The sequence below is a fragment of the Physella acuta genome, unplaced genomic scaffold (genome assembly GCF_028476545.2).
Source record: "Physella acuta isolate Inbredline_101_S28 unplaced genomic scaffold, ASM2847654v3 ptg000459l, whole genome shotgun sequence".
NCBI classification, from domain to species: Eukaryota; Metazoa; Mollusca; class Gastropoda; family Physidae; genus Physella; species Physella acuta.
The window spans coordinates 1-12,453 of NW_026731978.1; the positions used below are offsets into that span (position 1 = coordinate 1).

General features: G+C 34.3%; 1 protein-coding gene across 1 annotated transcript in view; it reads left to right on the forward strand.

Moving 5' to 3' along the window:
• Nucleotides 1-80: 80 nt before the first annotated feature.
• The window catches only part of LOC131943528 (G surface protein, allelic form 168), a gene marked incomplete at its 5' end in the record, with an annotated part of 49,542 nt that continues 37,169 nt past the window's right edge, over nucleotides 81-12,453 (forward strand). Inside the window, 14 exon segments of the mRNA XM_059303703.1 lie at nucleotides 81-473; nucleotides 1,253-1,350; nucleotides 1,915-1,979; nucleotides 3,158-3,321; nucleotides 5,305-5,380; nucleotides 5,583-5,593; nucleotides 5,743-5,870; nucleotides 6,232-6,378; nucleotides 6,485-6,646; nucleotides 7,003-7,186; nucleotides 8,668-8,763; nucleotides 9,522-9,658; nucleotides 11,463-11,670; nucleotides 12,198-12,334. Of these exon segments, the coding sequence (XP_059159686.1) occupies nucleotides 81-473; nucleotides 1,253-1,350; nucleotides 1,915-1,979; nucleotides 3,158-3,321; nucleotides 5,305-5,380; nucleotides 5,583-5,593; nucleotides 5,743-5,870; nucleotides 6,232-6,378; nucleotides 6,485-6,646; nucleotides 7,003-7,186; nucleotides 8,668-8,763; nucleotides 9,522-9,658; nucleotides 11,463-11,670; nucleotides 12,198-12,334 (2,006 nt within the window).

Below are 12,453 nucleotides of genomic sequence, written 5' to 3' on the forward strand. Positions count from 1 at the left end.
TTAACACACTTTTAAGCGTATCCGATAATTTACCTAAACACGTATTGACAACTTTTTAACACATGCTTTGAAACTTTCAGACCAAGATGAAACAAGCATGGAGGATAACATAGACCATATCCTTGAACACGAACAGTTTATAAAAGTGGGGGACATTAAAAAACCTACAAAACCCGCCCCATCAGCTCAACAACGAAAAGAATCCAAATTAAATACCGAAAGCGCGGATCAATTGAATACGCGAAAATCCGCTTTGACGTTAAGCTCAAACTGCACCAAATCGCACAACCATCTGATCTCGAAGTACAATGTAACAAAACATCGGGAGTCGGACGTGGTTCTTCAATTTGACGACATGTCCATGATGTTCGAGGAAGATGAGCTCATCTCTGATTACACTGATGACGCTGTGCTGTCCAGAAGAAAGCGTAAAGTTGCGAACCCTATCGAGTATAGTGGCACCGGACCAATCGGTATGGTTCACTTTTTAAAAAAATGTCATTTTTTAAAAACTTGTTTTCCCCTCTACAACTAGATCATTGAGTTTTATGAGCCGGCAATACGGCCTATCTCTTGTGTAGCGAAAAGTCGTGTATGTGGCGTTTAATCAATTATACTCATTGAGACTGCATTCTAACGACGACTTGCAAATTAGTCTAATATTGTGTGCTATAAGGGTTAACGTTCACTATTCTTTCATTTGTCATATTCGGGCATAAGTCCATTCGCGATCATATATCAATTGTAGACCATATATATATATAATATGTTTGTTACCAAAATGCAGACAGGTACAAATACAGTCCCATAATAGTTATCGAATATAGCTGATAGGCATACAAATGACCACACTATCAAAGGTGTACATTGTTTCGTTCCGGAATATGATTTGAGAATCAGGGATATATTGTAATACGAGTAGGTCCATTATTGAAACCATTCGGCCTTAGGTTTTTATTCTAGCAAACAGAAAACCGGGTAGTGTCCAGCACACGATTTTTGTTTTAAAAGAAAGTACCTATACAACTTATGAGGTCTGCATATTGAAATAGCTTATTTTTAATCTATCAACTTATTCAAACTTGGCTAGAGGTTTTTGGAAAGCAGACAGCAACTAACTTCGTCATTAACTGATATTATTTTCCTTTGGGTCGTATTTATGTTGGTTTAATAGATATAGCTCGTTTTAGGCGAGCAGTATGTATAGAACATTTTTAACAGATTTTTCTCTCTTGTGCACCACTATATTAAGCTTACGCTGAGGTCAAACTTCAAGGCAATCTTGTAGGCGCGCAAGCGGATCATGATTCCGCAGAAAACAAGGCTTTCAGATCGCACATTGAAGTTGCTGTGAGTAGTGTTATGTAACCAGTTATTGTTTTTTTTAACCCACTATAACTGTAAAATGAAGAACGATTATGAACGAGTTTTTGGTGTTTTTTTTTTAACCTGTAACGTTCTAGCAGATTTATGCATAATTTTAAATATATTAGGTTAGGTTAGGTTTGCCTGTCGTCCCTCTAGGGCAGTCTAGGGTCATAGGCCGCTGACAAGAACTTTTCAGGCATCTCTGTCCTGGGTTAGTCTCTCCGACTGTCCCCAGTTGTATCCAATCTTCTTGGTGTCTTACAACACCTAGAGGCGTGACTTGGAAAAGACATGAAAAATTTAAAATACTTTTTTTTTTAAATAAATAGCTATCGATTAGTGAGTATTAAAACAAAACAAAAATCCAGTTCAAAACGTTGCAGAGTTTCGATCACAATACAAGTGAATTAGATAACACAAAGCAAACACGAAATTCATTTTTATAACCATTACATTTAAAACATAAATTCAACGGTTGTGTAATCTTTTTTTAACTGCACAGCTTATAACTTTAAATGTATGCGCTCGTATTGTCTGTCCATACAGATGATGAAGTTCTTGCAAACACTGCAACCAAACAAAAAATTCTCTGTAGAAGTTATGAGGTTGAGGTAAGTTTAAATATATTCCACATCTAGTTTATATATATATATATATATATATATATATATATATGTGTATATATGTATATGTATATGTATATATATATATATATATATATATATATATATATATATATATATATATATATACATATATATATATATATATATATATATATATATATATAATGATTTCGGTAATGTATCAATCATATAAAGACCTAATCTTTCCTATGCAGAACTACAAAATCTAATCTGATGATACATATATAAGCCTTTCTGTGAGAGTTTAAGCTGTATATTTATCCTTTATTTTGTTGTTCAATGTGCCACTTACTCTTAACACTTGTAAATGGTGTCCTGGCTTTATATAGTTTTTTTTAAAATCCCATCCTCTCCCTAACGTGCAGCGTTATTGCAAGGTGTCGGATGTTAATCATATTGGCTATTCAGTTTTGTTAGCATTTATTGACCACCCTCTAATCATAATAATTGTAACAAATGTTACTAGATTGGGTAATACCCTTTATAGTAATCCAGATTGTCGCTTCTCTACGCCAATAGTTACAGGTTTGATACAATAAAAAAAGAACAACTGCAATATCTTGTCCCCCATTCCGTATTGTATCAACACGTGTCTGTTGCTGTATTTAAATTGAATAAATAGTAAACTTAAAGAAAATGGCACTTTCTAATATAATTAGTTATATTTGACTTGGTGTCATCCTTACCCCTGCCCTGTGACAATGCTGATAAATGTGCAACTATAAAATAAATAAACAACAAATTACTAATGGGGAATTTAATAAAGTCCACTTTCGAACATGAAAGTCTAAGGACTAGGTGAATTCACCTGTTGTTGTGTTACTCTCATTGAAAGGGATAGTGTGGTCAGCACAGATGCCTTTACTTTCCCTATCGTGAGTCAGATATCCATCACAGCTGGGTGGACCCAGGGACATTCTTCTGAGTCGAACCCTGATTCAAACTCGAGCATTTTAGATTTGGGAGACGTGACTGCTAAACCATTCGACAATGCCGTTCTATCAGTTTGACAGTTACAAAAATAACATTTCTGAAAACGTCAAATGTGTAGTAGCTCTGTGCATTTAAAAAACAATTTCTACAATTTGTAATGTCTAGTATTAATAATGTACTTAATACTATTTTTTTCTCATAAATTGTAGGAGTGGCAGCATTATAGCTGAAGTAGATTTAATCTTTGACTTCCCGACTGTTGAAATGGCTAATTCATTGATTGAGATGCAGAAGCAAGGTTCTCTAAACATTAACGGAATAAATTACCGTGTTGAAGATATTCAAATGAAGGCCAGCGGTCAAACAACCACAGGTAGGTTCTAAGATCTCTGGGAACTGTGTACACACAGGTATGGCTCTATTTTGCCTCGAAAGACGATTATTGCATCCACAAAAGTAGAATTGTGGGAGCGCATACCAGGGCATTAGATAAAAGAGATAATGGGTTGCTGATGCATGGTGATTCCTCTCTGGAAACCTACGATCAGTACAAAAATAAGATAGCCTTGCTCTGGATAACCATTCAACAAGAGTAAACACACTATTAAAACCGACTTTTTTTGTGACCTCTGTCCTTTTCTTCACCACAATTTACAAAAAAACAAAATCAGACAAAAAACGCCCAAACACGGAAACGTGGTTCTTACTAAAATTTGGCACTCGAGCACCATATGACTAAACGAGCAGGTAGTATTCTTCTAAACCCACCCCCTCCCACTATTCCACACACCTCTCGTCCTCGGGCACCATGCCCCAACCCCTACAAGTTGCCCAAGCGTCTTTTAACACGTCACGTGTCTTTTTCATTTGGATTTCGTTGCATTTAGACAAGCCGAGTTGAAACTGTAGGGACAGCAACCTATCTATGAGAGAAAACTCCATAATCAACCGGAGTAGACCTCTTAGGCTATATGTTTACCAATTCTAGTTTCCTTTTGGCAGCTCTGGCGACACAGCTGATTCCAAGTCCTGTCCCTGTGTGGAGGGAGGGGGCCTGATGCAAATTCTGGCTTTTCTCAATTAAGAACACGGGCTTTGTTTTTGGAATTTCCACAATTTTTACTTAATGCTTTAATTCAGGGGTCTCCAAACTTTTCAGCCCGAGGGCCGCATTAACTATCAAATATCAGTTCGGGGGTCAAAGTTTCTTCTACGCATATATAATTTATATAGAAATATATACACATTTTAAATGCACTCCCCCCCCCCCCCCCAAGGATAAAAAGTCTGAAAGAAACACTGTCAGGTCTAAGTATGTACTCCTTGAGCAAATTCAAAAACCCACCCGCCATTTTTTGAACTTTTCTCTAAGGGAGTCATTTGCTTGGAATTCAATGGACCTCCATCTGCAGTTCATCTTAGCAACTGGTTACATATGCTTCAAGTGGGTTTTGAAACAGTCTCACTTCTTCTGCCTGTGAATCCTAGTCAGAAAACCGCTACTGAAACTGCAGCTGGAGGTCTTTAATGATCTCGCATGCAAATGTGGGGAACTCAGCTGTTGCTTCAGCCGTGAAGACCTTGCACTGCTGAAAGTACGTCAAGTTGTTGCCCTGTACTAGTTACAAAAACATGGAACAGCTGTCCAGCGACACATCCATTGCAATTGAAAAATAGCGGAACTTTTAACTATTTGAGTCATAATGTTTGCATCAATGTCTGCAACACGGAGGGCAATGGTAATTTATATAGAAAATATATACTTTTAACAATGTCCCCCCCCCCCCCCCCCCCCGAAAATTTCAAGTGCCCCCCTGGAGAAAAAAAGTCTGGAAGAAACACTGAACAAAAAGATCTCCGCGGGCCGGATGAGAGGACCTCGCTGGCCGCATCCGGCCCGTGTGCCGTAGTTTGGAGACTCCTGATTTAATTGGACTACGAAGCCATTCATATACCGTCGAATATTTTCTTACTGTTTTTGTTTTTAGTCTAATATTTTACCACACAGTTGTATGCTGACGAAAACCTTGGGTAGAAAAGTCAATTGTGCCTGTTTTTGTCTTAAATTTGTTAGGATACTAACGCTCCCTGTTTAATTACTACAAATAATCCTATTATTTGTTAGCATTGGTTGTCCTGGTATCGCTGTTTATTTCCCTTTAATAGATCCATTACACATTTAAAAATGAAAACAAAAAACAAAGCGTATTCATTCCTAAATAAGGCACTTAATTAAAAAAAAAGTAGAATCGATTGAACAAGTCTAACGGCAATGATCCAGAAAACTGAAATAACTTCAAAATATTTGTGCTGCAAATGCATTAGTTAAAGTATGTGATTCATTTCTCACCTTCAGTTCCACTCATATGTTACAACTGTATACCTGGACATCAGGTATGTGAACAAGGATCAGCAAACCAGTGGTCCTGCGTGTAAGTATAGAAAGAAACATATATTGAATTGTTAAAGTAGACTAGTTAAGTATAACAAATGTTCAGATAATAAAGATATTATAGCAGTTCGCTTTACAATGTAATTGCCACAATATATTTATAATTATTTTAAATACAAATTCGTTAAAGTCAATACCATCATTTACACTATTAATTATTTTTTTTTACATTTCCTCCACAGTGTTAATTCTAGTAAGTACCATCAAACCAGAAAAACTGTACTCAGTTACTGTAGGCTTATATAATATATTGTCATTAAAACATATTAAACTTTTATAGACATTTATCTATAACTTTGTTGCCTACATTTAGAAAAGTTGCCATATTTTAAACTTTTACAGCTTTCTTCTACTCTTATGGAAGAAGCCAAGGTGATGACACACTACAAAAAGATGCTGAGTTTGCCACCAAAAGAATAGAATTTCCCAATTTATTACCCTGGGATAATCAATTAGTGAGATTCATCTGGGTAGGCTTTTGGCATTTTGTCGCTCTTCGAGAGTGTTAATTATAGGCCAGCATCAATTTACTTTGACAGTTAAAGCTTCACAAAATAATTATTTTTAAATTTGATATTTATCTTTGTTTATCTAAAAATAGTTGAACAGTTATTGAACAAAAATGTATTATTCAGGCAGAAGCAAAATCTTTAAAGAAAAATTATGTATCCAACAAAATAATAATGTTTTAATAAATATGTGTATAAGAGATTTATAGTTTATTCATGTCTATAAGCAGATAAACCTATTGTTTATGATGAATTGTTAGCAGATTTATTTAATTTTTCTTGGAGAATTAAATATAATTATAAACTGTACATTGTTTTTCAGATTTCTGTAAATGGTTTAATTAGTATTGGAGAAGAATTTGCAAGTTATAATCCTGACAGAAACATTTTCCGAAGTAAAAGAGTGATTTATCCTTATTGGACTGACCTGGATAGTGTATCCTCAGATAGAGGGCAGGTGTTTTATCAGGTAAGTCTATTCAGAGTAATTTGTAAAACAATCTTTTTACACGCCAATTAAAAAATGAGTTGTTTTGTGTTGCATTTTTTTAGAAACTACTTTTTTTCCATTTTAGGTGTATACAAGTAGCAGGAGCGATGAGAAAACTAAACATGTACTGAACAGAGCAAGAAATGATGTTGAAAAATACTCAAGTCAATCTTTTACCCCATCTACTGTTGTTGTTGCAACATGGAATGACATCCCCCCATGGCCAGCATCCTCCAGTTCAACTGAGGTTAGCAAAATACTTAAAACTAAGTCATAGTTAAATACCCTTATATGAATGGGATTGTTGGTGAGTTTTTATGCTTAAAACTTGTATCACTTTTATACAAGCACATTTATTTGTATGCATTACAAAATATAAAATTTTTCTTCAACTATAATATAAAGATGTTAATAGATTTTAGTGAAATACTTTACTATTATAGCAACTAATAATTGCTCAAAATTGATATGCAAGATTTTACAACAAAATCATCCACCCACAAACATTATGACTTTTCAAACAGCTTCTAGTAAAATACCATTTATCATTCCTTAAGTAATGTTTTAATTAATTATGTTTAAATATATTAAAAATGTTTGCAGCGAGTTACTTTTCAGTGTATAATTATCACTGATGGCTTCACATCTTATACAATGTTCCTGTATGGACAAGGTGTCATGTCATTAAGCATTGCTAAACAACGAGCAGTGGAAGTTGGATGGGGTCGTGTTAACTTAGACTCCAGATATAACTACTACATTTTTGACCAAGTGACTGGCAATACTGGTGAGTTTTTAATAAGCAACACAAAATAGTTAGTAACCAATATCTTTACTTTTTAACATGTAACATTTGTTGCAATTATGTCAAGGATAGCAGTAAAAGGTGAGTATCATTCAGATGAAGGGTAATTTGCAAAACAATTCACCTAAAGCAAACCATTAGACTTACACAATGTCACATTTATACAGTGGTAATTATGGATGTTCAGCTATATAAAAGCATTGCAATTTAGATGAACGTATGAAGCAAACATTTTTAAATATTAGTATGAACTCATATTTTGATGTATGTGTTACTCTTTCGCAAGCAAATTTTCACAATATTATAATATACAAGTAGGTTATTTAAAAACAATTAATGATCCTGGTAAGTTTTATTTGTATTACTCTTAAACAGCATCTAACACAAAACAATTAATGATCCTGGTAAGTTTTATGTGTATTACTCTTAAACAGCATCTAACACCATTGGTTACAATGTATTTTAAAAGGCAGTGATATTTTGAGGTAATTCAATCACTTTTTATAATTAGCCTCTATGCTCAGCCTTAATAAGAAGAGGCATATTTAAAAAAAATTAAAGCTTTTTAATTTAAAGATTGTGCACATGAGTTACATAATATATAGCTTATCTATATATATAATTCTCTTCTGGGAGACATTAGAAAACAAGCTGCAAGCGCGCCTTACAGTCCCCTCTCTTTCTCTCTATCACTATGACTACCACCCTCACCCCCACCCACACATTGTCTGGTGAGCAGTGTTCACTCTAAATGTTTACAAATCGTAGAGCTGGGTTTAGTTACGGCTATTAGGGGCAGATAATTTAGTTTGATACGATTTTAAACTTAGAGGAGGTAACTAAGAGGAGGCTGCTTTCACGGAGGGGGGGGGGGATGGTAGGGTCGGGGTTTGGGGAAAGGGGGGGTTAGTGTTTTAAAGCAAATATTTTCAGTGGCAGCATTGGTACTGTCGAATTCACAAATTAGGAATTACTGAAAAGTAGAAAATAAAACAACTAAATAGCAGCGTATAATACGCCGCGGGTCGGCTCGTATGTATAAAATGTTATTTTTACTATATAAATTATTTTATAAATATTTTATCCTAATGAACACAAGTATGTAAAATGTGTGTGGTCTTTCCTTTAATTGATGCACCTAGCATCTGACCGAATTTCTAAATTGTTAATCCAGCCCTAGTTTTCAGGTTTTATTATATCTAGAATAGTGATCCTATTTCCACTAGTTAAGTGTAATTTTGGTTGTGTTAATGTTAGAAAAAACATAAACTTAGCTGATCATTATGCTTGCTATATACACATTTTAAAACAACACTTTAATTACAATAATTTCAGTTAACATTTTTAATGGACTTAAAATAGCTTAAGTAATAGATGGTTATATTAAAAGGAACACAAAATATCATTTCAAGCTAGAGTTATCAATAAGTTATGTTCTTCACTAATGTTTTTATTGATTACAGGTTTACCTGGAGCTTGGTTTTACAAAATTGGAGAGAAAGAAAATTTCAGAGAGAAGTGTGTGCAATGGTTTTCTGAAAACATGTGGAGCTATCAATGTAATTATTTTGTGCATAACTATCATGTTTGTGAAAATTTTTAAAGTTGTAGGCTAAACTCTCTAGGAATTTTACCAATGTTATCCTGATAAATTTTGAATTTACCATCTGACTTCTTTGTACCAAGCATAATAGTATGCTATATTTAAAAGACAATACAAATACTGTTAGTTTGGATCTTAAAATACCACACTACACTTGTGATTCAATATAAATTTATGAATAGATTAGCCTGTCTACCCTAATGAGACCTATGCTGCTAACAAAGGCTTTCCTGTCATCTATGTACTGGGCTAGTCTCTCCAACATTTTTCAGATGTATTCAATCTTTTTCTATGTCTTCATTGGTGAGCCTCTTTTTCTTTTGTCTTGTGGATTCCAGATGAAGGCCTGTCTTGTTATGCCGGATACAGGCTTTCTGAGTTTGTGGCAAATCCATCTTCCCTTTAATTTTCCCTTTGTGAATGTGTAGGCCCCGGCATGTAGAAAATATATCAACACTGTTGGTTTTATCTTGCAATTACTGTTGTGTGTGAGAAAGGAAGACCAGGCCATCCAGCTAGTTCCAGAATGTCCACTGTATACCATATTTTTCAATAGAACTATCTAAAAACACAAACTTCCACATAATTTTAGCATAAAATCAAAATTAGTCAACAAGAAAAACCTTCTCATTTCACTGCGGAGGGTTACATTTTATCATGTCTTATTTTATAAAAACTGTCATTAGTTAATGAATGTAATTAACATCTCTGCAGCATTGATGTGGTGGAACAGGGCTATACCTCAGTGTCCATGCAATGAATTTTCTGCCTTGTTTAGTGGGACATGGTTACCTTCCTTTGAACAGTCACAGTGTTATGATATATTTCCCAGTTTTGGACGTTTTGGGAGGGTTAGTATTATTTACTTAAGACAAATATACAATTCTGTGGTTAAGTAGCATTTTTTTACACATTGCTATATCAATTAGTTGATCTGCTATTTTATTTTATTTTATATATATATATATATATATATATATATATATATATATATATATATCTAATATATAAAGCTCAGTTCTGTAACGTGTGGCAAAAAAGTTTGTCGTTGACAGTTCTATGGATTTAAGTGTTAGATTTTTTATCGTGCTCATAGTCTAAATTTACGAGTCAAATAATTACCATTGAAAGTCTTTAAAAACAATTTTCACTCTATTTACTTAGAAGAATAATTTTCAATTATGAAGGCGACATAAAATTTTTAAAAAGTGTATCGACGTTTATAAAATTTCTAAAATTGTGTCGGAAATGTATTGACTGCACAGTTACTTCCCTTTAATAAAAAAAAATTTTTAAGAAGAAAGAATTTACATTTTATTACTTTGTTTTTGGTGTTAAGAAAAAAAATAATTACATAATTAGCGGGGATTGATTAAGTGCAATGTCGTTAGGTATTTTTAACACTGCCTTTTATTTATTCTATACACTGAACATACTGTTCAATATTTTTTTTTTAAATCAATAACATTTAATAAGCCAGGTCCTACAAATCCTATATGTTTATTTCTTTCCATTTACGGATAAGCTTGGAGTATTATCATTTTTGTTCACTAAATTGAAACAGGCGCGTCCGCCGGCGCCCTTGCACGGTTCGATTTGGCACCCTGGGCTATCATGTGAGCGCTATGCTGCATAATTTTGTTTTTAACAGTGCGATAGACTATGGGTAAGAAAGGTTACTATAGTCTTTAAGTGAATCAAATCCGGGCGTCCTCCGGCACCCCGACAGGGTGCTATTTGGCGCCCCGGGCCTTCCGGTGTACGCTATGGTATATACGTTCGCGTGAGTTCAAAAGACTATGAATAAGTTATGTACTATAGTCGTTTACTAAGTTCAATCAGGCGGTGACGTCATGGTGCGTCCTCTGGCGCCCAGACAGGGTGCTATTTGGGGTCCCGGGCCTCCCGTGTTCGGTTTCGCGCCTACGTTCATTAAAGTGAGTGCAAAAGACTATGAATAAGTTGGGGTACTATAGTCGTTTATTAAGCTGAAACAGGCGATTCCGCCCCGGGCTAGACTCTGAGCACTGTGCGTTTATGTTCGCGTTAGTGTTTTCTTTGTGTTTAGGTTGGGTTTGCGTTAGTGGTTGCGTTTTGATTTGGTTCGTTTTTGTTCTTTCTTTTTTCGTTTTCGTTTGTGTTTTATTTTCTTTACGTTTGTGTTTGTATTTGTGTTTGTGGTTGGTTTTGCGTTTGTATTTGGTTTGTTTTCGTTTGTTTTTTCGTTTGTGTTTTTTTCTTTGGGTTTGTGGTTGGTTTTGCATTTGGATTTGGTTTGTTTTCGTTTGCTTTTTCGTTTGTTTTTTTCTTTGTGTTCGTATTGGTGTTTGTGGTTGTGGTTGGGTTAGTTGTTAGGTTTTTGTTTTCGTTTGTATTTGTAATTGTGTTAGCGTTATGTTTGCGTTTTGTTGCTTTGGTTTTGGTTTGGGTGTGCAAAGCCGGGTTTATGATGATTACTAAACACACTGGTAATGGTCTTGAACAAAAAGGTTTTTCACAGAAGCCAGAGCAGGGCCTGGCCGGGACGGCTAGTATATATATATATATATATATATATATATATATATATATATATATATATATATATATATATATATATATATATATATATATATATATATATGTTTTATAATTGTCTTTTTTTGTTTCAAACAGCGATGTTGTTACAGAGGAAATAGTATAGAAAACAGAATGCCTATTGCTGGCAGCTTGCAGGTATCGACACCTTATTTTGGAGACTATTACTCACATGAATTGTTGGACAACCAGCCTAAGAGATGGTGCTGTGATCAATCAGATTTGTGTCAGCTATACTACACTGTCAGACCTCAAGCAGCATGCAGTCCATTCTTCCCGTTTAGAAGTCAGTAATGTCATGATACATTTTAATTATTTTAAACGAAAAAATATAAAAAAGTGCGTTGCCAAATTGGAAGACATCAGTGCCAAATGTGCCAAAAATCATAATTATATTGGAATCTAATTGAGCGTATGCCATTATTACTACCAGTCTGAAATATGTTTATAAATATATATTTGTGTATTTAAACATTTTTGAGAGATAGACATTTTAATTTTATAACAAAACAAATTGTGAATTCTGATATTGCAATGTTCATTTTGTATCTACTTTTATTAACACATGAGATAGCATGTTTGAATGGTAGAGCATATGGCTGGTAACCCGTAAGTCTTGAATTCAAATCCGGATCCTTGAGCTCACCCAACTCTGATGGGTACCTAACTCTTATGATCTCCCAGTTTTATTAGGTACCTAACACATATAAGTACAGGAATAAATAAACAGGGGAGCTTGCACTGTAGTCATTAATGCAGGGCAAATTTACTTCAGCTCAAAAGTTAAAAATTACTATGTGCTTTTTGTTTTAGGTTTTGGTTTTGGAGACCCACATATTGTTACATTAGATCAGTTGACATACATTTTTAATGGACTTGGAGAGTTTCAACTTACTCACATAGTGGGTGTTGCTATTGGTGATACAAACAATACAGATTTTAAAATGCAGGTAGGTAATGCAAAATGAAGGTTTTTTTAATTTACTTCTTTAAAAAAAATGTGAATGGCCTGTAGATGAAGGTACAAGGAGGGACACTTTTTATAAAATCTTTTAAAACATATATAATA